The sequence below is a fragment of the Condylostylus longicornis genome, unplaced genomic scaffold (genome assembly GCF_029603195.1).
Source record: "Condylostylus longicornis isolate FDR11 unplaced genomic scaffold, ASM2960319v2 ptg000055l, whole genome shotgun sequence".
NCBI lineage: Eukaryota > Metazoa > Arthropoda > Insecta > Diptera > Dolichopodidae > Condylostylus > Condylostylus longicornis.
The window spans coordinates 10,452,058-10,479,433 of NW_026578024.1; the positions used below are offsets into that span (position 1 = coordinate 10,452,058).

A 27,376-nucleotide genomic window follows, 5' to 3' on the forward strand; every position below is an offset into this window, starting at 1 on the left:
TTTAAATTTACACAAAGTATAAAGACCAACTTAATTACGCAAAAAAAGGCATTTGAATAATTTACGTTTAAAATAAATATAAATAAAAAAATATATAGATGATGCTTTCAAAAACATTGTCCTATAATTTATAATAATATGCATTATGCGAATATTTTTATTTTGTATTTATATAGACTCCAAAATATATTTGATGAATTTGCTTGAAGCTATTGCTGGAATCAAGTTGCTGACTTCCAAAAACAATATAAGAAAGCTTTTCTGCGGGCCACCCAGTCAACTTAATTCCAGGCACCGCCACAAGCTTAAAACGTTAAAAATGAAAATTATAATTTCATTCATATGTATTTTTTTTTTAATAATCTTAAGATAAAAAAAATATATATTTTATTTTATTTTATGTTTTTTTTTGTCAAACTTTTATACTTCTATAATAAAATTGTATAAAATAATACATTTTAAAAGGTAAATTGATTGTTTTTGGCATTTCATTTTTATTTTTTATTTTTTTTTTTAATATTTATAATTATACTATATTTTTTTAGTAACATTATTTCTTTCTATGTTTATCTATATATTGCTTATAATTTCAGTTTATTTTAATACAATTAACTCGATAGTCGAGAAATAACATAACATATTATGGATTTTTTAATAATTAATTATATAATATAATAATATATTGACACAATACAAAAACAAAAACTGTTTAGCGGAATTTATGAAATTCCAAAATTAAATTTTTTTATAGCGGTATAACTAACTTTAGCCCATTACCTTCAGTTCCAGGCCAATAAAAATTGATTATTAAATTTCTTTATTTTTATATTTATTTATTTATTTTAAATTGGTGTAATATTTATGTGTGTATATCATGAGACCAAAATTTATAATGCAAAATATAAATAATGTTAGAAATGTGTACTAAAACACGCGTTAATCATATAAAACCAATTATACTTTAAAAATATTGAAGAACTTGCTAACAGAAATAGCAATACAGATGACAGTATTATATGTCAGGGATCCGGAGTCAACTGAAATAATGACATAAATTGTATAATAACAATAAAAATAAATTTTTTGAACTTTATAATATCCATTCTATGACAATTTGCAAAATAAATAATTATAATTTGAAAGTGGCTCATAATTTACATTCACTTTCGTAACAGCATTTCGCTGATTATTTACAATTATTATTTTTTTTCACAATTCTCACTAAATATGGTAAAATAATTTTAATATTTATCTGCAATTTTTACTTTTATTATTATGCAATGAGAATATAATAATCAAATAAAATAAAAAATTTTCTTATTTTACTATACTGTCAATCTAGTTTATCTGTATCTTTTTCTATATTTTTAAACAAAGAAGAAAATTAAATTTATAAAGTTAGCAGGGAAAAAATTTAGTTTGAAAGAAAGAAAATAATATTTCCACATACATATACATATATTATAGAGACTATGTACAAAATAATTTGTCATAATTTGACCAAAATTCGGGTCATATAGTTCTATTGCAAAAAGAAATAATCTCTAAAGAGTCGACCTTAGCAAAAAATTAGATATTCAAATTTTTTTTTCCAAAAAAAGTTTTTGTGTACTCATCGTTTACACTACTTAATAAGCTACTGAACATACATATATAAGTTATTAGAAAATTCGATAATCGGCAAAGTTTGAAATGAATGAAACAATACATTGGATGACCGTAAATTACTAAAAAGGAATAACATAAACGTAGTGATAATAAATTTATCGCTAAGTATTTTCAATTGCAAAATTGCAAATTGCTAAATATTTTCAATTGCGTTTATTGCAAAATTAAATTTTATTTGAAATCTTCTTACATACTCCATGGAATAATAAACAATTATTACTTAGGCCTTTAACATAATTGTAAAAATATAAAATTTGAAGTAAAAATCTAAATAATAAACTTTAACGTCTAAAATTTGTTACAGGCTTAAATTTTGTAAAAAATTTACAAAAATAAGAGGAAACTGCTATCTTTATATACTCGTAGAAGTAAAATCCTCAATTCAAATAACAACTTTTTAGCTTTGCCCTAATGAAAATTTTTGTTTTTCCTCATGTGAAAATAAGCAGTAATTAAATTGATATAAGCAGTATTATAAGAGAAAACGATTTCCCACGGCGAAATGTCAGAATTCATATAGAATACACGCATTTCAATGCGACCGCTTAAAATCAAGCGAAGTAATCGTCGCGGATTTAACCACCTAGCGGTAAAATAGTTTGAATTTCTATTTTGCCGCTTGCAGTTTTTTTTTTGACATTATCTGTCTCTCCGCTGTTCGCTTCGCTGTTGTTCTCGTTTTACAATGAATATCGTCCGCCGTTTTAGTTCACCTTTTTGGTTCTATTTTTACAATAAGCGATTATTCCTTTTTTGCAGTAGATATATTATCCGTCTTGAATTTTTTAGTGAATTTTTTGTTCTAAATTTATACATATTTTTCACTCAAATTTTATATTGTATATGTACATATATATATAAATATGTATGCAAGTGTAAAATCAAAGTGGAAACTATTAATATTTTTATAACATTTTGGTAACAAATATTTTAGTTAACTTTTCTTTTTAAAATTGTTTTCTTTTTTAAGAAAAATAATATTAAATACCTAATTATTATATATACATATAAATAATATTTTATTTATTATTACAGTATATTTATATAACAAAATTGGTGTGCACATAACCCATATATGTAGGTTATGTAAATTTTCTTTGACAACAACAAATATTACAATTTTTTCTGTATTTTTAAAATAAAAAAGAAAAACTCACTGACATTTATTATTGCTTTAAAGTATAGTTATATGTATATATGTATATATATATAGTAGCCAAGAATTTTAGGCCTAACATTTTTAGTATTGTATAATAAGAATGTATATTATGCATATTACGCCTGATTTGATGCTTAAAATATATTGAATTGAGCTTAACTTAAACCAATTGATATGAAAGATAAGAGATGTATAGGTAACAATTAGAAATACATAGGTAACTTAGCATATTTTCCGTTACCCAAGAGGGTAGAAGGGGCACATTAGTTCCTTATATGCGGTGTTACTTCAGTTGTACAAATCTTCGAATCTGAAAATTTAATACATAAAAGAAACAATTATCAATCTTAATATTCATGTGTTATTCATTGCTTATACGATATTTTGTTACTGTTGAATTTAGGAAAAAAATTAAAATTTATTGCTTATATGTTGCTCATCTTAAAGTTTAAGTTAACTCAATATATAACACAATTAAATTTTTGGCTTTTCTGAGAACTATTCACATTTTGAAGTTGATTTAAATTGATTTTTGTTTAAAACTTGTTTAAAATTCCTTCTGTAGGGAATTCTGTAGTCGAAAATAAATTAAGCATCAATGCATAATATAAGAAAATGATATATTAATGGTATTCTATGGTTCTACTATATTAATATGGTATTATGCGACTGTATGGATGTTGGAGTGGAGAGAGAGGGCGGTGGTAGCTACTTATTTTTAAATTAATTTTATTTCAAAAATCGGTTTTCTATTTTTTTTTTTCGATGCGACGAATTAATTATAGATTTAGTAAGTAATCGATGTGTCAATTATTTTTAAAATATACAATTTAAATAATATTTTAACAGTTTTAATTAAAAGATGTTTAATTTTTTTTTCAATAAATTATAGGTTTTCTTTTTTGATAATTATTGGGGTTGTTTAATATTTTTTTTATTATATTTAAATCTAATTTTTTTTTAATATTTTAAAATAAAGCTTTACTTCTAAAATGATTTTAACTTAATAATAACAATGAATTTATCTTATAATTATATTTATTAATAATATTATCTATAATATTTTATTATTTACTTATAATTACTACAACTATATTATTTTTTTTTTGTTTTAATTTCATTCTTATTTATTATCGTCATATTTTTTTTTAGTTATTGTAATAATGTAATTAATTTTTAATTCATTCTACATATACTTTCCCTAAAATTTTTTTTTGTGTGGTGTTTTGATACAATCTTTTATTCTCTTAATAATAATTGCTAGCAATTTGGTCGAATAATATTATAATAATTTTATATATAAACTACATTATTTTGATACATTACATCTTTTATATACATATATAGTGTTTGTTTTTTTTTCACATTAACTATATATGTATATATATATATATATATTATATTTATTTTCTTTATTATAAACTTTCAGCCAGCTGACTTGTTCTTGGTTGTGGATGAGAGGAATTTAAATAGCTCTCCGAATAAACACTTTTGGCTCGATTGTCATAACGCAAACTTGTTCGTCGGATATCTAAATCTAATGATAGACGATGATTATGTCTCCAAGAACAAAATATACAATTTAGAGTACTACGAAAAGCTTCACGGAAATCTCTATTAAAGTAAGCATATATGAGAGGATTTAAAGTAGAATTGAAATAACCAATCCAAAAAAGGACGGCTACAACAACATCTGGGCATGGACATGAATCACCACAAAGTGTTGTAATAACATACCTAAAAATAAAATATTTGAAATTTAATATATGTTATATATCTATATCTATTTGAAATTGTTTCTTACCATAAAAAGAAGGGTAACCAGCATAATATAAATGTTCCCATAATAATTCCTAACGTCCTTGCAGCCTTATGTTCTCGTTTCATTTTGATTAGGTGCTTATCCTTAGTAGGAGTATGTTCTGATTCTATTTCATGTAGAGTAAGTGTTTTCGAGGAGCCTGATCCACTAAGGGCTTCACCTTTAAATTATATAAAGAATGTGATTACGAATTAATTTCCAATGTCAATAAAACATATTACATTTGTTAAAATATTTTTGTTAATTTGATAATGTGTTTGAAATTTATTTCTGATTTCATATAGAATTAATTGTTATATGAAGTTAATTACATACATTTATGTATTTTACTTTTCTCGATTCTTATAATTTATTAGCAAATCATTATTATAACTAGAAATTTGTTTTGATTTTAGCTTTCTAAATGAATGTTGCATACTTTTAGGGACAATTAAAGAATTTTTATATTATATTTTGAATTTTGGAATATGTGCTTGTATTTCTAGAACCAAATTTTTTTGAGCAAGCTGAAAACTACTACATTATTTATACATTATACTGTATACAAAAAAAAATTATTTTGATATTGTATAAAAGAAGAAGAGCTTTCTGATTTTGTGTATAATCGGATTTCGTTTAACAACTTAATGATTCTTTTATACATTTGCAATTGTATGTAACAATTTTTAACAAAATTTATATACATATAAAATGAAATTTTAAAAACAATATTTTTTTTTAAATTATATTTTAATACCCAAAATTAATAAAAAAAAACATAAAGACATATATAAATCGCGTTAATCTTACCCTTACCGTTGGTTCCAATACTACCAACACCAGTTCCACTTGTTGAATGCCGATGCATTAACATTGCATTTCCTTGTCTCATTGCCAATTGTTTTTCTTGACGATTTGCTTCTTTAAATATTGCATAATAAGTGAAAATCATTATGGTACAAGGTATCCAAAAAGAAATTGAACTAGATACAACAGCATATACTTTGTTAACTACAAATTCACATTTATCTGGATTTTCAATAACAAAAATTTTATGTGCTTCTGTTGTGTACCAACCAGCAAATATTGGTACAAATGATAATAGAGCTGGTGAAATCCATGTATTTAGAATTAATGCTGCAACAACAGTTTTTGTCATATTTATTGGATATTTTAATGGTTTTACAATGGCATAATATCTAAAAATAAAATAAAAAAAAATTAAAAAATAAAATTGATAATTGTTTTTGATAATAGAATTTTATTAAAAATTTTGTTAATATTTAATAAAGGAATTGTATTACATAAGAAATACCTGTCAACAGATATGCAGCATAAATGAAGTATACTTGCTGTAGAGAAGTATACATCTAAACTATTCCATAAATCACATAAAAAAGGACTGAACAACCATCTAAAAAAATTGCATTTAATTTTTTTTTGATTTAAGATAAATATTTTTTTTTGTTTTCAGTATTCTAATTTATTAATTTATTATATTATGGAAAATTAATTATTATTTTTTATTTTAATATACGTTTATATTGGAAAAAGGAAATGCTAGACAATCATGAGAAATTTTAGATATAAAAGATTAAAAGTTTTTTATATCTAGCTACATTATGCATCTAAAAGTTGATTATGGCTTAATATATACGTTGCAAGCTTTAAACGCAATAATGTAAGATATTTAAATTTCACTATAGGAGTGCATATAGGAATAATATACCGAGAATAATAGCGTCAATCATATTGCAACCATAATCTGGCATTAATTTTAAGGATGATGTAAATTGTAATATTAATGCTATTTCGTTTTTTCTATTTTTTACTATTATTTGCCGTACAATATAATATTCAATAATACTATTTGAAATTCGGGATATCAAAATTTTAGACCATTAAATTTGACTTCATTTCAATCAAAGATTGAATTTTTATTTATTCCATTCTTCGCTTAAATACATACTTAGTAAGTAGCGAATTCACTTCTTATTTCTTAATTCAGTTGCTATTTTTGATAATTAATGATCATTAGATAAAAGTCTATATAAAAATTAGGTACTAATTTGCCATTTTAAAATTCGTTTTTATTTTATTTCGGTTATTAAAACATAATTAAAACCAATGTAGGTATATTTAAATGATATTAATATAAATTAGTTTTTATATATATATATACATAATTATTTTAATTATTTACCTGCCGGTTACTTGGACACTAAAATTAAATGTCATAGCCATTATTGCAACCATTATATCAGCCATTGCTAATGAAACTACAAAATAATTTGTAATAACTCTAAAAAAAGGAAAAAGGAAACAAAGTAAAAAATAAAAAAAAAAATATTGATAAGTATAGTTATATTACAAACAATACATGTATATATATTAACAATAGATATATATATATATATACACACAATTTAATTATAATTGTTAAATAAATTATTCTCTTTCGTTTTTTTTTCAGAAATTTCCTATAAATTTACATAGTAAAAATTACACCATATCAATGCCAATGATTTCATTGTAGAAACATTGATATAACAATTCTCTTTATATATATGTATGTAAATGATTTAAGCCCATCATATCAATTAAAATCAATCAAATTTTATTTACACTTCTCTTTGTCATTAAGTTTTTATAAATTTTAACATATCAATTAAGTTGTAAAATTATAAGATCAATCAATAATTTCAGAAATTTAAATATTAATATTGTATTTTTGTTGTTAGTGGGAAAATTAAAAAAACCTTTTATAAATATATTTTTTGATGCTTTTGAAAATTTTCATGCCAAATATAAAAATACCATTTCAGCATACATATATATTTATATATACATATTAATTTTGTATATTAGTTAAAAGAGAGCTGCCAAAGAGTGAAGTTTCAAGAAATTATAAGAAATATTTAAATAATATAACAGTTTTTTTGCCATATTATATAACAGTTTTTTTGCCATGTTGAGCCATTTCTTACAATAATTGGTAGTTGATCTTAATTTCTACATTGAGTGATTTGGTGGGTTTTTTGATTTTTTACATAACACAAAAATCTACCTCAAAGTAATTTTGTAAATGTAACGTTAACATTTATGGAAATTCTGTTAAAAATTTAGGAAGTAAGAGAAAAAACTGAAATCAGTAAATTTAAATTTTACAGCTTTCACGTTTGTAATTTCCTTTCATTAAAAAAATAAATATAAGCACCTACCGGAATAAATTTTTGGTAAATACTGTGTTTTAAAATTCTATTATGACATAATGATTTTAAATAGTTACTATCCTTCATATTCTAGAATTTTAGAAATTATGTATGCGTTTAAAAGTGAAATTATTAAGTTTGACATCTTCTTTTTTTTATATATATTATTTTTGTTGTATACAGTCAAATACGCTTAATTACAAAATGCTCATAAGGAAAATTTCTTTATATGCACAAAATATTTTCCCAATACATAATTTCTTTAATTCTTCATATTATTTGTGACGCTTTACTGAAACTAGCTTAATAACATAAAACTTTTTTAAACAAAAAAAATTTTTAACAGTCTTTAGATTCATACAAAAATTTTAGTTTATAAACACAAATTTTTGTTCTACAGAACAAAAGCAAAAATATTTTCGGTTATAAGCACAAGCAATCTGCCGGCAAGTACAGAAAATATAAATTAGAATTCAATTTTATAAAGTGTCTATACTAGCTATATACAAATTATTATTGACAACAAAAAGTAAAAGATGCAGAAATTTAATTTTTTGAGTAGGAAAGAGACGGTAATACGAGTGCAAAAAATTTTGCCCAATAGGTAGTGCTCATAAGTGTGTTCGACAAGCAAATTAAAAATTTCTCTTTTAAGACAGTTAAAACTAAATGACAGTTTACAAATTCGAATTCCATAAAATTTTTTTTGTCAAATAAAACTGAAAATTTGAAATTTTTAAATCTGAATTTAAGTTATCTGCACGTTTAAATGTTATACATAAATTTGTTTTTTAATGCTAAATTAATAATCGCACACTACAGTAACCATACTGTAAAAAAACATTCGAACAGTTTTGTTTAGCTCGCCAAAAATATGCCATACAATTTATATTTTTGTTTTTGTAGATGACGCGAATAAACTATTTTTATTTCATTTTAAGTTATTTTTGTTTGATACCTACTTATTTTTATTAAATTTTTGTGTTCTTTAACACAAATGGAAAGAGATAGAAATATAATTTCTTATAAGAAAGATAATTTCTTTATCTAAAATTTTTGTTTAACAACGGTTCTTTAATTCTATATACTCTTTTTTTTTGTATATTAATTATAATATTTATTACTTTTGAATTTTACTAAATTCATATAGATCAAGACGACAACTCTTTCAAACAAAATTTTATCCAAGTATTATCGCTCATAATTCTTAATTCGTTCTAATTAAGATTTTATGGAATTTATTGAAGCTGCTAATAATTTTCATTTATATTCTTATCAAGGTTGATTGCAATAATATGTTTTTGTAGTTTTCATTTTATTTTAGATTAAACTACATTATTTATACCGCAATTTTGGAATGAACGGTCACAATTAAAATTTACTATATAATATTTTTACGATATTAGAAAATTATCATAATATGTATTTCAAAATTAGGATACTGGTTTCCATAACTGTCACTCGTTTCAAGAAGTGAGACAATTAGAGGTGTATGAAAACATAGGGTTATAAAAACTCACATCTCATGTTACTATAATACCGAATTTGGTGTTGCGTCAGTGTTCTTCTATATAGCCAATATTTCGTTACATATGAGATAATTATATTTGAGCGTTATTCAGTATTGGTCTATTTGAAATATTAAAATATTTCAAATTTATATAGAATAAATTATTTTCTATATAAATTTCAAATTTGATCAATTTGATTAATTGGATAAGATGCGGGATGCCTTAAAAATGTGACTAGATTGGCATAAATTAAATTATAAATTTTTTCATTAAATTATAAATATTTTTCTAAGTAAAATTACACTACCAAATTTTTTTACTCTGTAACTACCAATAATTCCGCTTCAAGATTCTTTTGAGACAATACCATTAATCAATGAAGAGTGTACAATTTATCCTAATTCACTCCTTGGATGAAGAATAGGCTGGAAAAAATAGTACTGGTGCATGATATTGTAAATAACCATGAACCAGTTACTTGTACCATTGAGTTTACTAAGTAAGTAACGAGCCTACCGTGACAAAATTACCTAAAGATAACATTTCTTAATTGACTCTATTCAAATTAAAACAAACTTACATATATTCAAATACAACATATTCATTTAATTGACATTTGGAATTTGAGCAATGCCACACTATAATAAGATATTTCTCGTTTAAAGAAAAATCTGAAAATTGTTATTTATACGAGTATTTTGATATTTGGAAATATTAAAATAATTTTTTTGGTTTTACAGAAAATTGTTCATTTTCAAAGAAAAATTTCGAATTTTATGAAATTATAGGTCCTTTTGAAAAAAATGTGGCTGAGTATTAAAACAATTTGTTTTAACTTAACAGTGTCCACATTGACAAGATGGTGTCCAAATGGTATATTGTGCCCAAACTTATTTATTTATTTAAATTTTAATTTTAAACCTTTTCTTATCCCTACAATCATTAACTGAATTCATCATAGAAATTTTTTTAAACCCTATCTGCATGTTTTATTCTATATATACTCAACACAAAATTTATATTATATATAGATATATGTACACATTATACTAAAATGGAGAACATTTAATTTTATTTTACTTTGACAAATAATTTTCTTTTTTCCCCGTTTATATTTATTTTTATGAAACAATAAAAAATATGAAAAAATCAACATTTACTATCATAATTTTAAATATTCTCTCAAAGCAAAAATTAAAAATTAAAAAAAAAAAAAATGTTTTTTTTTTAATTAAACAATCAACCAAACGGAAAAAATTACACACACTCACATCCAGATTTATTTTAGCTTCTTTTTATTTTTTATTCTTATAATTTTATCTTTTCTTTTTGAGTGATTTGTTAATGTCAAAAATATTTTTAGATTATATAAATAAAAAAAAAAATTTGAATGTGATTAAGTATATAAAATTAGTTTTTTCTTAATAATAAAAAAAAACAAATTTAAATCATAAAAATTTACCAACCTTAATTTTCTAACTCGCATCACAGATATTATAACTAATAAATTACCAAAAATTGCAGCTATTATGATGCAAACCATAATAATAGATTTTATTATTAATATTGCAGTATCAATCCATTCTGAATCTGTTGTTATTGATTCAGTTTCAATAATATTGGTCGAAGCTATATTAATAATTGGTGTTGTAGCTACAATATCATCTAGAAGAACTGATTTGGCTTTCATTAAAGTTGAAGGAGGAGGACCAGTTGAACCATAAATTGAAGACATATTATTTATTAATGAAGCTGATTGTATATGTGATATTTCATTATAAAGATTCATATTTGTTGACCTTGAAAGTTTTTTTTATGAATTTGGTATTTTTTTTTTATTTCTTTATTTTATTTTGTTTTGTTTTTTTTTTTTCAATTATAGCTTAAAATTTTTATTCTTTCATTCAAATTTTTTCTCTATACATACATATATAATATTGTAAGTAGCTTTGGTATGGTAAAAATTTCTTATTTATTTTCTTATATATTAGAGATTATTTTAATGATAATCTTTTTGATACATTGACAGTGTTATGCCAATTTTATTAACAATATTCTTCTGATAATTTAAAAATAATAAACACCAATGTAAGCATATTAATTTATTGGAACTATTAAAATAATTTTTTTTCTCTGCTACTTTAATATTTTTTATCAATTTAAGAATATTATTTCTGTATTCGTTCTTAACGGACAAATGTCTTTTTGTCTTGAATGTTAAAAATGACTTCATGCTATTGGAGGAAAAAATCATCATGCTGACATTGCCCAAAAAAAAAACAAAGAGAAAATGCTGAAAATAAAAAATCAAATATTAAAATAACAAATATAAATTTTTTGATGTTCTTAAATATATTTATTGTTAAATATATATAAATTTTTTTTTTTATTTAAATAGAACACATAGAATCGTTTATTTTAAATAGAAACATATACCCGTTTATAATATTTTATATATATAAAAATGTATATAAAATATTAGAATTATTAATATTGATAGTATAAAGTGTCAGAAGAACGAGTATAAGAAATTCAAAATATAATTTATCAATTCTATTGTATTTTTAGAGTAGATTACTTTCTCATATTTTATTTTCTAATATATATATACATATACAAGCATATATGTAGCTACAATATTAATATTCAAGTAGTGAAAAATTTAAATCAAATTATAAATTCCAATATTTTCAAAATTTTATAGTGTATCGTGTATATAAGATCAATATAAAAAAATGACTACGATAGCATTTTATGGCGTATTTTTTTTCATAAAAATTTTTGTTATTTTTGTTAGTATATTAGGGTTTTAAAACTTGTAGAATAAATATAAAATTTTTTAGAACTTTCATAACAAAAAACTTATATATAGAATTAATATTATAAAAAGCATAAAATAAGAGCGTAAAATATAGAATTAAATCGAGTTTTGACATTGTTAACGGCATGTGATATAAATTTAAAAATAAAAGCAATCAAGGATCGTTCCTGATATTTTGATAGTTTATATATGTATGTAGCATAATATAGTTTTTGAAATCTAGCACATAGGCAGAATTTGAAAATCTAATGATTTGAAAATCGTAAACAAAGTCCTGAAACGACCTTTAAACAATATTTAAATAGTCTATAAGTACAATTGACACTGCGCATTGTCAAATAAAAATTTCACGTTTCGGGGTAGAAATATTGATTTTTTAATTTTGACATTTTTAATGCCAATTTTCAGTTATTATTAATTTTCCAATACTAAAATATCAACGCAAAAAGTAAAAAATTAATGCTATGACATTTTCAATATATAAATTAACCCATATTGGTAATACTTATCGTCAAAAAATTTAAAAAAATCATCCTGAATTTTTATACCCTTGCGAACGTATGTTCGAAGGGTATACTAAATTTTCCTTACCGTTTGTAACGCTAAGAAATAACGGTCTTAGATATAGACTCAAGTGTATGTTTTTGATCAGCGTCAAATTCTGAGTTGATTTAGCTTTGTCTGTCCGTCCGTCCGTCCCAACGATAACTCAAAAACTAATTGAGCTAAGTTCACCAAATTTTCACAAATGATTTATTGTAGTAAGTGCCAGAACCCTATTTAAATTGGACATGATCGGCGTACCGATTCGGTTAGCTGCCATACAACTTCAAAATTTCTTTGGCTATATTTCAGAAAATATAAAAGTTGCGGTATTGAAATTTCACACAAACGAATATATTAGTAGGGCCAATGTGTCTAATAAAAGTCGTTGAAATTACTTGGCTCCTTCTGATACCTGCCATACAACTTCAAAAGTTATTTGCCTATATCTCAGAAACTATAAAAGCTATGGTATTGAAATTTCACAAAAACGAATATATTATTAGTGCCAATGTGTTTGATAAAAGCCGTTGAAATTGCTCGACTCCTTCTGATAGCTGTCGTACAACTCCAAAAGTTATTTGGCTATATCTCAGAAACTATAAAAGCTGTGGTATTAAAATTTCACACACGCAAATATATTAAAAGGACCGATGTGCTTGATAAAATTCGTTAAAATTTTTTGGCTCTTTCTGGTAGCTGCCATATAACTTCAATAGTAGTTTGGCACACACAGTGTTTTGAAAAACACATAGTACTGAAATTTTGCATACATTAATATGGTAATACGGTAACTTAAAGTCATAGTCTGTCCCGTAGTCAGTTACGGCGTCTTTATTCGCACGTAGGATAACAAATTCGTACGGGTATCACAGAGTTGACAAGGTCAACTCTATTTTTTTCTCGTTTGATTTATAAATTGCTTTTCTTTGCCTTTCGAAAACGCATTTTATATACAATTCGGAATGCGGGACATTATAATTTTTTTAAGATACAATACGGAACGTGATACATTGTTAAAATTTGTAGTTTCTTTTACAAAATAGAATACTGCCATAGTTATAATTTTTATATTTAAAAATTTACTTAAATTGTTTTTTTTTTTCATAATATAGGAGTTTTTAAGATTTATTATAGAATTTTCTGCGTAGAGTATATAAAGAGAAGGTGGTAGAACAAGATAGCTTAAAAACTTCAATACGATATTGATATATTGCTTTTATACAGAAATTGATGGAAAATAAATTACATTTATTGACCATGAGTTTTTTCTTAATATTATGGAAATGACAAAATCAGCCAATTTGTCATTTCCATGCTCAACTTTTCTCCAAGAAGCCATCCTCAACTTTTCTCCGTTTGCAGAATTTGAAAAATGTTACTGGTATAGTGGCAGTAAATAGTCAAAAAAGGACATAGGGAAGAACATCAAAAAAGGGAGATAGGAAAACATTTTCTTCTACAGAAAAAGGGTGTACGGCTTTCTTAAAGGGTGTAGAAGTTTTGTAAACAGGCACACGGAGAAACCGTCAAACGAACTGAGTGAAACTAATAAGATTTCTTTGGAAAAGTGATAAAAATTTGAATATGAAGTATTTTTGAATAATAATAAAATGTTAAAAGATTTTCTTAAATAGAATTTAAGAATTTAATTTTATATTGTACTTTATGTAAGGTACCTTATGTTAAGGATGTACCTTAATGTACCTTATGTATTTAAAAAGCCGGCTCAAAATAATTTTTCTGAATTAATGCTCTGTAATTTTAAAATATGTATACGATGGATGTATAATATTAAAGGAATAAATAATTGTATGTAAACACTTTTTCTTTAATCAAGTTTTATGAAAATTACAGAAAAAATGTTTAATCGATATCGTAAATTAATCGATATTCATATAATGACTCATTATGTAAATGATATATGTATAAAACATTTAATCTTTAACTTAAAAAAATTACACTCATATTAACATTATTTAAGAAAGATTTATTCGTTATCAATAATTGAGATAAAGAATTTTTACAAAAAGGTTTTTATTTTAAAATTCTCCTTATACACTTATAGAAATGCAAGTTTGCTATAAAAGGATAGTAAAAAATATAAAATACGTGCCCGATTAAATACAAACTCATTTAAAATTCAAATTCCTATATAGGCTCTTCTCATATTTTAATATTTAATTTTTTTTTTTTGGGAAATTGTAGAACTCTACCTCTTTCTCTCTCAAAATTTATGGAATTTTTAAAGCATTTTTTGTTTCAATTTATTCACAATCTTCGTAAAAAATATAAGGCAATTTAAACATGTCAGAAATATAACCTAGAACGAATTTTTTTACATGATGTATAAATTATTTGATATAAATTAAGTATGTGTGTAATTCAATTGAGTTTTTTCGTTTTTTTTTTAAATTATATTAAACGAATCAAAAACATATCACAAGTCCCTAAATAAACAGTTCCGTTTCTGTCCTTTTCGGCGTCCTACGCAGTTTCCAATATGTGTAAATAGAAAGAACAAAGTGTTTTGAAAACACGTACTGGAAAAAGTTGGAAAATATTTTTAATTTTAAGAATTTTTTTCTTTTTTTAGGTTTTCAATGGGGGCCCTATTTTCACGTGCCCTTTTCAAATACTTTTTGCATTCTACATGGTAGATCCGCCGCAATATATAAATATACACAGCAAATAACAGAGTAAATATACCTGGAAGTTAAATAATATTCTTATAATTGATTTCCTCATTCATTGGTAGGGTATATGTAAAAATCAGGTAAAATTCGTTTATTAAGTTGTTAGTATATTAAGTATGTGAGTATAATATTGAAATTAAAATCTTATATGAGAATAATTTTTTGTGTTCTCAATATATTTATGTAATTAAAATTATTAATTATTATTAAATACATATAAACAGGTTTATTTAAAAAATTACGTATACAGAGTGATTCAAAAAAGTTGTACAACAACATATGCAATTGGCGAGAGATACAAAAATGGATAAAACTTTTATTCTGGAGTAGATGCAAAATCTCGAGGATTTTCGAGTTACAAGGATTTCAAGAAACTTTCACGAATTTTCCACTTATTCAAGTTTTTTTGCTTAAATTTTCCGTTCCGAAAAAAATAGAAGCTTCAAACAAACAGTTTTTGAAAGGGCTTAAAATCAACACGTTACACCATGCATTAGAACTTTAGAAAACCTTAAATTTTTCCCTATCTTTATTTTTTTAGGTTTCTTTATCCCGATAATTTCGTACAAAATTTTTTGAAATTTTAAAATTTTTTTTACAGAATTTTTCTCAACTGCTTGAGCTTTAATTTAAGTCCTCAACGTCAAAAAATCCTTTATGGTACGAATTCTATTTGTTGTTGTCTACTTTTCTAAATCACCCTGTATTTATATACATATCACATGTATTTATGATTTGTTTAATATCCATTTTTCATATTGTAAAATATGAACTAAAAAATTTTATTAAGAATTTTTTGTCAAATTGAAATTTTAATTGTAATTAATCAACAACAAAATATATACATGTAAGTATACGTATGTATATGTATATATAACCTACTATGTATAAACACAAACCATGAACTTAACATTCGCCAACATTTTTAGATTATGTTTGTTTTTCTTTTGCTATTTTTTTCTCATTTTATTCTAAATCTAAATTTTCCCTATAATTAAATTTATAAAATACAAATATGTTGTATATGAGGCAATTAAAATGTATTACATTTCTTCTAAATATTTCATTATAATTATATATACAAAAAATGCAGATTGTCCACAATGCAGAAAGAAGACAAAATAAAAAAAATAAAGAAAAGAGATCAAAATAATAATAAAAATATAAAAATATTTTTTCTCATTTATAAAAGTTTATAATAATAATGAGAATACGGACATACATCCACACATACATGATTTTTCGTTGAGCCAAAAAATTTATACCATGCGAGCTTTTATATTATTGTATACCTACTTAACTTGCATGTACGAGTATGTAAGGTAAAATATTTGTTGGTTTTACACAAAATGTTTTTTTTTGTTTCTGAATTAAAGTAATTTTTTTTTTGTTCCTATTATTTTATTTTTATTTTCTGTTCTGTAAATTTATCATGGCAAATCATACATCTTATGAAAATCTTCTAATTCTATATAAAAAAACAAAAATTAAAACTTATTGTCGTAGACTTTACATATATATGTAAAATTCTATGTTAGTTATGAGAATATAAACGGAAATCCAATAAAAAATTAATGCATTGTTTATTTCCGTAATAATATATGAGTACAATATATATATATATATAATATTACAAATCGCGGTACTTACATATATTAATTTATATATGTATGTATATATGAATATACTTAAGTTTGAAACATTCGCATATATAGTGTGTATATACTGTGTGTGTATATATACAGAGAGGTACACTTAAATATTTTTTTTATACAATATTTTGATGTTGCTCGGTCTGTGGCTTGGCTTAGTTTTATATAGTATATGACCTTAATTCTTGAATATGACTTATAAGATCTATTAAGCAAATTAAAAAATTGAACAATTTTCGCGATCTTATAATATAAGAAATAATGTACATTTATAGTAGTAGGGCGTACTACTTAAATGAATGTTCTTCTCATTTTTTTTTTATTTTAATTTTTATGTACTTTTATACATAGTAAGTTTTAGAAAAACATTTGCTTTTTATTGTTTTTAAAATTGAATAATATTTATGTGTGTATATGTAAGTATGTAAAAGTTTCATCTTTTCTATTAAAGTTAAGATGTTTAAGCATCAAAAACTTATGTTTACGTTTTTTTCCTATGATTAACATGCATTCCTACATATTGTATACTTTCCTCCTTCTCCTACTAGTATTACAACTTATAGCAATATATTAATACATAAATACAAGAAAATAAATTGAGATCAAATCATAATGATTTGTAAAATAGCATATTTCCCTTGAACAAGTGAAAACATTGTCATCATAATATTTTTTTTTTATGTTTCAAATGCGAATTTTGCTAATTTTAAATAGAAATAACTTAGAAGAGGAGCAGGGTAGAAAATATTTTTTTCTAACAGTTTTAGTATTTTACACTTAATTTTTATACCTGTAGTTCTATGCCATTTTTTATACCCGTTGTGAATTCATTGCTGAAGAGCTCATTTGAGAATGTAAAGAGCTAAAGAGTATAGATTTGTAAAATTGTCTTAGATTTATATACTTGGAGAAATATAAATCAATTGAAAATGAACAAGTGTGATTCGAGGGTAGTCATCGTGCAAGATACTGGTATAGTGTTAAAAAGTTCTAAAAACATATTATATTGTACATTAAAAAGTTCTCCGAAATCTCTACAACTTTTGTTCAACAACGTTTTTGAAGTCGGTTCTCCAAGGTCCTACGTTCTGGCGAAGCAGTTTTAAAAAACTGTTGGTGTGATGCAAAAATTTAAAGAGTTAAAATTAAAATTTGGCCCAGAGACATATATATACTGCATGCAGATCAGTAAAGAAAATGAGGAAGATTGTCCTACTGGGACTGGTTCTTGCCATAGTTGCGATTTGAAAAATTCAACAAAAAAAAGTCTCTCTCAATTTAAGATATCCTGCGGTATTCAATTGAGACTAAAGCAAAAATTAATATTGTTATAGTTCTATTTAAGGACGAACAAACAGAGTACAATTTTTTCTGGAAAATATTTTAAAAATTTTGATTTTAAAATTTTCCTTTCCAGTTTTTAAACAAAAATTATTTTTCTGTTATCATATTTTAAAAATTTTTAATAATAATATTTATATATATTAAAAATATATTTTAGTTAATTTCTAAAATAGAATTTAGGTAACAAAAAAAAATATTAAAATTTAAATATAAAAAATTTTATCAAAAAAAAAAAGTAAATCAAAGTTTTCCTAAAAAATTTAGTAGATATACGAGATAGTTAGTAATTTTTTTTTTATAATTTTGTATAATCGCATGTTTTATTAATAAATTATTTTTCAAATTAAGTAAAATATAAGTATGTATGTATGCATATATATTATGTAGAAATATTTTCTAAAATTATGTTTTTTTCATTTTCTTCGTGTGTTGTTCTGTTTATCTGTTTGTTTGTCTTCGATGGAACACACAATATTATTTAAATTGAAAATAAAAAATTCTTTAAAAAATAAAAACACAAAAATGTAAAGCTTCACTTTTTTATAATATACCCGCCTGCCGTTCTGCTTACCATAGCAAAACTCTCAATATGTACAGTATTATATACATAATTAATATATATATATATGTATGTACATATATACCAAACTAGCATATTATATGTTTATAGACATTCTTAGTTTGTCAACTTACTTTTTAATTTGGCAAAAAAACAAAAAATGTATATACATATATATATATATATATATATATATATATATATATATATATATATATATATATATATATATATCCCATCATACACAAATGTATGTATGTATACATATATACGATATTTCTTATTTCTATTTTTATAATTTTTAAACGTAGTTTTTTTTTTATATCGAAATTGTCATAAAACTGTGGCCGTCTACGCAAAACGGACAAAATATTTTTATTTTTATTAAAATGAGTGCATATTCACTTATTAAAAAAATTTTTTCTTCATATTTCGGCATTATTTTAGCGTATTTATATAAAAAATTTTTAATATTTTTCTTCTTTTTTTTTTTGTTCTTTTTATTAAAAAATTTAAATATGAAAAATTATTATTAAATTAAAATTATTAAAGTTATGAAGAAGGAATTTGTATGATATCTTTATGTATTATACAAATTCCATATTTGTATACATACCATATCAAATATGGTATGTATGGGTTTATTTTATTAAAAGAAATATCAAGGCAGTTTTGTAACTCATAATTCTGTCATAGTTCACATTACTGAGCGCAAATATTATCAAATATTTCGAATTAAAGAAGCTACAAAACAAAATTTGGAAGGGCTCCGCATGATATATTTTATTTGAAAATATTTAATAACTTTATAATTTATATATGTCGCATGTCATTTTATTGTTATATTATCGAGTTTTGTCATGTGCTTTTGGCGTTTCATATGAGTATGGGAATATTTATGAGAATTTTTAAATTATTTGTGCGAGAATCTAGATTAAAATAATATTGTATTTTATGTGAAATTCAAAAATCTAAATATCGCAACACTATATCGCAGATTCTGATTTCTGTTTCAAATAAAATTATTGCAGTATATGTACATACTGCACATACTGCATATATGCAGTATGTATATTATATATATATATATAATATACTGGTATATAATATGAAGAACGAATATGTAAACAAAAGAAGTTATTCTTTAATAAATTAAAAATTTTGTTAAAAAATTAAATTCTATATATGCTCTTTTTTATTTAACTTTTAATATTATGTATATATATATGTACTGTAAATTAACAATTCAAATATTTATAATATGTAAATTATATGTAATAAATATGTATACACAAAGTTTGTTTATTTGTTTGTTTCTTATTTCTTTTTCAAATTATATTTTTTTTTTACACTCAAATATAAAACAATCAAACTTTTATAAAACCCAGTAATATACATAAATAAATATACATATATTTTTATGCTTATTTTTTATATTTAAAATTTACATATAACAAAGATTCAATTATAATTTTAAATTTATATTTTCTTAAGATCATAATACACACTATGAATAATATGGATTATGAGAAACATTGAGATTATCCCATAATAAAATATCCTTTATAAAATTATTCTTTGTATTTTATACAAAAATTAAAGCATATTTGAAAAAGAAATTTTAAAGTTTTTAATATTTGATAATATGGTATAATTTTCTCATTATTACTATACTTATGTATATATATGTACTTTAAGAAAATCCTTAAAATAAAATATATTATTGTTATTGTATTATGTGTCATCAGCAATAATAAAATGTAAATTTTAAAAATCCAAAATAACTCTGCCACTCTTCTAAATTGAAAATTTTCTAAATTTTAATCACTAAAATTTAAGTACTTAGTTCTCTTTTTCATTTTTTGTAATTTTTTCACCAATCGGTCGGCTCAAATTCAATGAAATATTGCAATTAAATTTATATATTATTGAGAAATTTTCTATATATATGAAAATATTGTATATAATATATTATAAAAATTTAAAATGTGTATCATAGGGTCTGATAAAAACCTATCAAGGGTTATGAAGGCCATATAAAAAAAAAATAATAAATAATATACGATATTAAATAGATAATATTAAATTCGGCTGCTATAATGTTAAAATAGTTGAATTTATGCATATTCTTGAAATTTTAAAAAGGGTATGATAATATTTTCTTTGAATATATTAAAATATTATAAATTCACAATTTTAATTTTTTTTCTAAATTATTCAAATTTTGAATTATATTAAGCATTATTTCAGTATTGCTTTGAGTTGTAGACATAATCCAACATTATGTTAGTATATACATATGTACATGATAAGTATGTGTGTATGTTGAAACATAAAAATGTGTTTAATAAAAATTGTTAAGCATTTTTAGAATATCCCTTAAGAAAATTATTATTGAATTTTTTATAATCTATCATATAATATATGTGATATATCCATGTATATATATTATATATATCCATGTATATTTACATTTAATATGCATTATATTAAAATAGGTTTTAAAACCATTAAAATATACATATATATATATATATAGTGCATAATATTATTATTATTATTATTATTACAAAATAATGTTAATAAATATTTCAATTTTCCTATATAACTTTTGTTAAAATATTTTGCATTAATAAAAAAATAAAGAAAAAAAATAATATTCCCTTCTTAAACATTATAACAATAATTATTATGTACTTGTAATAATATAACAATAAACAAGACAACAAAACAAAAAACATAATATTTCCAAAACAAAAAATACAAGAAAAAAAACCAAGAAAAATATAAAAGAAATTTAGTTGAAAAATGTACTTACGTAATAAACAACAAAAAAAAAAATTATATTTTATCAAGACAATTCTTAATAATGTAAACATCCATCCTCCTCCTGACAGTTTTCTTTATGTATTATACTTATAGTTTATAAGCTTTAATGCAATGCGATAAGTAAAAATTATACGTATACATATATATAGAATATATATATTTACGATATATATGCGTTTTGATATAAAATTGAATGTAAATTATAATTTAACACGATAATTGAAAAGGAATTTCATTTTTTTTATAAGAATATAACAAAAATTTGTTTTTTATATATATTATATTATTCTATTTATTTAATATATATAATTTGCTAAATCAGGAAAAGCAAGAAAAACACAAGACCTATTTAGGTATATATATATATATATGTATGAGTATATGATAAAATTTTTCCTTTACTGAAATTATCCTTGCTAAATTTTTTTCTTTTTTCCTTTAATTCACTTTTATATAGATATATATACTTAGGCTGAATATTAAAATGTCTATTATATATATTTTTTGTTTTGTTTTTTTTTCTTTCTTAAATTACTAATTAATTTTAATTCACAATCAGATTATTTGTATATATGATATATAGGCATTTTATATTTTTGAATATTTTATATATTATAAGTATATAAATTTATTTATATTTAATATATTTAACAAAATTTTATTTTAATAACAAAAAAAAAAATAAAATTTTCTCATTATTATAACCGCACGATGAATATATTAATAATTATTAATGCAATTATATTATGTACACTTTTAGATTTAGATTTATAGATAATCCAGCATTATTTGTATTTTTGTTGTTGTTGTTATTATTATTTTCTTATTTCCTTCAGTATTATAAATGTTGACTATTTATTATACACGTATATATACATATGCAGTTAATTATATTAAATTATTATTTGATATATATATATATATATATATAATTGAATTTATGTATGAAAAGAATTTTTTTTACTCAAAATAAATGAAAATTTAAAATAAAAAAATTTATAATAAAATAATAATATATTTGATAAAAAATTGACACGCGTTTTTATAAATATAAGAATTTAAAAAGAACATATACAAGAATAAGAAAAACAAAGAGGAAAAAGAAGAAGAAGAAAAAAAAATTATTTTAAAATTTTTTTATTTTTCTTTTCTTTTCAAATATTATCTATATATATATATATATATATTATTTCTTAATTCACAACATAACTGTAAATTTATATATATACTTATAATAATATAATTTTTTTTTTTAATATGAAATACCGGACAGATTTCGTGACATAATATAGCATTGAAATCTCGTGAAAAACTGGGAAAATTTTTCTGGTACAAGAAGCTCAAAAGCACAAATTTCAACAAAAAAAAAAAAAGAAAATATAAAAATAAAAAAAAAAATTGAGAGAAATTGTGCTTGACACCACACACACACTTTACATTAATATAACATTTGTAATTGTATTTGTATAAAAATTACTGAGTAAAAATCTCAAAACTTGATGGGAACAAAATTCAGAGGACTATAAGGCAAATTGCATTATATTTACAATATATATGTAGGTAGGTAGATATAGTTAGGTATAGAAACGTACATAAATATATATATATGTATATATTTATTTTTAAATAAAAAATTTTTTTATTTTATTTTATCATAATATTATAAGAAACCTTCTTTGAATATTGATATCAAGTATAATATATATTATTATTCTCATGAGTATATATATGAAGAAATAAAATTTCTATATAAAATCTAATTATCACAAATTCTACATCATTGATTGAATATAACAAAATAAAAAAGAAAAGTAAAAAAAAAAAATCAAAATATAAGTCTGATAAGTTAATTTTTGCAAATTTAAGGCTTTCATATTATTAAAGGATATTGATAAAGTACATTTTCATTTAATAATCTATAATATCTGAATTTGAAATATTGGTATGTTTAAAAAAAAAAATATCGATAAATATTAAATAAATTCTGAAAAATCAAATTCTGTAAATTCATTAAAAAATTAGTGAATCTTTTAAATTAAAAGTTTTGTCAAAATGTGAAAAATCATTTAAGAATTAGAGTAAGAACTATAAATTAGAAGAGTATGAAAATCTTAAGGGTTCAGGTAGACATGCAATTTTTAGTTTTACAATTACAACTTGACTGTAAAACAATTATTATGCACACATCTAAACAACTAAACTATTGCGTCAATTCAAATCGAGTGCGTCAACAAAAAACTGCAATGAATTTCCGCAAATTAATTACAAACTGTTTGATTGCTTAATTGCATGTGATCATACGCTTAAATATAAACATATTTAAGCTGAAAAACTAATAATTGCATCTCTTTCCGGGCCCTAACCCATATTGATTCCGCTGTTTTAATTCACCATAAATTTTAAATTCATTATACAATTTCACTAAATTTTCATTAAAAAAAAAAACCTAAAAGTATGCAAAATTATTTGAAATAATAATTTATTCAATCAATATGAAATTTAATTTAAGCAATAAAACTAACAAAATTTTGTAATTTAAATAAACTATTTGGTAACACTTTTTATTAGGAACTTACTCATAGACTAAAAATTACTACATATAATATTATGATATAAAGTTATAACGTAAGTAAATTACAACAAAACAAAAATAAATCCCACACAAATAAAAAGAGAAAATAATAATTATACAATTATACATAATTTAATATTCATATAGAAAAAATTATTTAATTAAAAAAATTATTATTGTTGAGGCCAAAAAATATCATCAACAATAATGTCAATTTTGCTTTTATTTATGTACGTTGACTGGCGGGAAAGTACATAATAATGCGTATACATATATACATATATATAAAATTAGAGGAAAAAAAATTTTTTTAAATAAAAACTCATTATAGCTACATATTTTGTTTTTATTTCGAAGCTTGAAGGTATAATTGAGACATCAATGAACTGATATCAATTACATATTCCTACATACAGGATTTTTATTTACATTATTATTATTATTATTATTATTATTATTAATAACAGAATCACGTCTTTATATTGTATAAAATAATAATTTTAATAAATTTTGTTGTCTTTCAAATAATAATAATAATTATCAAATGAAAATGGCAATTGTCCAATTTATTAAATAAAATATTTAGTATATATATATATATATATATATATATATATTCTAAATGAAGAGAAGAGAAATTTCTTAAGGCATATGCATATAAATTATATATGTATTATATACTTACGTTTATTTTATATATCTTATTCTTTCAATAAGAGTTTTAAACAAAAATATAATTTTTCTATATATATATATATATATATATATAGTGTGTAAGTGAAGCTTAATTAAATCAAGTCAATGTCCCGGTTTATTTTTAAACATATAAATATATACATATATAAATATATATATATATATATATATTTACGTGGACAGTGTAATATGTTTGTGTAAATGTTTAAATTTGAATTTTTTTTAAGTTTTTTAAATATATAAAAATACTTACTTATATTAAATATCAATTCAGTATAAATGTTTGCACAGATTAAATAAAGTTTGATTACAATTATCATAAAAATAATAACATAAAAAATTAAATTAAATAAAAAAAAAAGATTAAGATTTTTAAATTTAATTATTTTAATAAATTTTTTTCAACAGTAAATTTTTTTTTAAAACTGGTCGAATTGCAAAAAAAATTATTGGAAATAATTAAATTAAAATATAATTTAAGAGAAATTTTTTGAATTAAAAGTTAAAACCAATAATATTTATGTATATATATATATATATATATATATATATATATATATATATATATTATATTTACATACATATATATATATATATATATATATGTATGTAAATTTAAATTAATTACAAATTGTTTTGATATTCATTAATTTTTCAAATTCAAAATTCAAATTTATTCAAAATCGCAAAATAAGAAAATATATAAACACATTATTATTTTCGGTCCCACCTTATACTTAAAAATATTTTTGTCTTTAATTATTTAAAATTTCTTTAATTAATTATTTGATTAATTATTGAATATTACTCTAAGTTTAACAACTCACTTTTTTAATTTTTTTTTTTTGCTATATAAATTTAATTTGAAAAAAAATCAACAAAATAAGGAACTAAAGAGAAATTCAAAATTTTTTATATATAGAATTGCAAAGTGAAATTTAACTAGATTGACGCTAATTAAAAAACAAAAAAAAAAAATATTTTTAAGCACAATAAATATGAGAATTTTTCATATAGAAATTTTTGTTTTTTTTTTGTTTTTTTTTTTTTTAATTTATATTTTTGCAATAAATTAGTGATAAACTTTTCCGGTGGTTTCTTTTATAGCCACATCTATTATATTGAGGTAGTTCTATGTAAAAGAAAAGGAAGACCTTGCAAAAGGATATTACAAGAATTATTAAAATCAACCATAGAAAACTTTTACATTTTATCCCTGAATTAAAAGAAGAAAAAGAAGAAAACAATAATAAAAAAAAAAATAAACTAAAAAATATACACAAATATATTGAAAGGAAAGCTTTTCAGGGGATAGCTTCAAGCAACATTTTTTGAGCATTTAATTTGGAAAAATATATTAACTATGTATAAACATATAAAATTGTACTCCCAAATATTTCTATTTTATATATATATATATATTTTAATATATATAATACAAAACAACACAACAATTAAATTAAAAAAAAAATAAAATAAAGGCAATTTTACCCACTAACCTACTCAAGTCAACATTAATATATTAGAGTGTATTTGATTTTCATGCTATTTTCCATATTTCCAAAAAAAAAAGAGCATTTAAAAAGCTTTTCATATACATATATGTACGTATACAAATTTACAACTACCCTAAATAAATAGGGTGTTTTTTATAGCGATTTTTTCTTTTAAAATATGAGTAAATATTTTATTGAGTGTAAAAAATTGTTTTCATATATATATGTATATATATTAAATATAATGTAGAAATAAATTGTCTTTTTTTTTGTTGTTTATTTGTGGTTCAGCTATAAGTTGTTATACTTAATAATGGGTATTTTTTTAAATGTATGTGATACTTTATATATTATGTATATTGATATTCATAAACAGGAACTATTTCATTATATTTTATCTGTTTGTATATGTAGGTATTTTTGAAAGAGGTAAAGTAATTTGCTTAATAATATATATGTATAGGTGTTAATAATATGCATTCAACATTATTTTGTAGATGATATAGATTATATATGTATGTTGATAATATTCTCATTATGTAAGTTAAAAACTTATTAAATGCATCATTCTTAAATAAATTGTTATATAAAGAAATTTTATATGACCAAGAAATTTAGGGATTTATGTTATATATAAAAAATAAGCTAGGTCACTTAATATTTTAAAAATTAGATTTAAAATAGAGTTTGTGTTAAAAGTTATGGTTTTTGGAATTATATATAATTGATAATATTGATATATAATTTGTGTATATTATGATTGTTATGTCAAATATTTAATTTCTTCCTATATATACTAAAAATTATTTAATTACAA

At 21.8% G+C, this 27,376-nt stretch overlaps 1 protein-coding gene across 3 annotated transcripts; it reads right to left on the reverse strand.

Annotated features, from left to right (window-relative positions):
* Positions 1 to 3,128: 3,128 nt before the first annotated feature.
* LOC129612099 (octopamine receptor beta-2R) lies at positions 3,129 to 25,927 on the reverse strand. Of its 3 annotated transcripts, none has more exons than XM_055525595.1 (7): positions 25,794 to 25,927; positions 10,818 to 11,609; positions 6,832 to 6,930; positions 5,944 to 6,042; positions 5,439 to 5,827; positions 4,632 to 4,809; positions 3,129 to 4,564 (listed from the first exon to the last, which is right to left on the reverse strand). In XM_055525595.1, the coding sequence occupies exons 2-7, from the start codon at positions 11,138 to 11,140 to the stop codon at positions 4,243 to 4,245; spliced, it is 1,410 nt and encodes a 469-aa protein (XP_055381570.1). In that variant the 5' UTR covers positions 11,141 to 11,609; positions 25,794 to 25,927; the 3' UTR covers positions 3,129 to 4,242. The 3 variants fall into 3 exon arrangements, with proteins under 3 accessions (XP_055381570.1, XP_055381571.1, XP_055381569.1); XM_055525596.1 differs by lacking the exon at positions 25,794 to 25,927 and adding an exon at positions 21,785 to 22,124 and having other exon boundaries at positions 5,445 to 5,827; positions 10,818 to 11,644; XM_055525594.1 differs by lacking the exon at positions 25,794 to 25,927 and adding an exon at positions 21,785 to 22,123 and having other exon boundaries at positions 10,818 to 11,644.
* Positions 25,928 to 27,376: the final 1,449 nt, after the last annotated feature.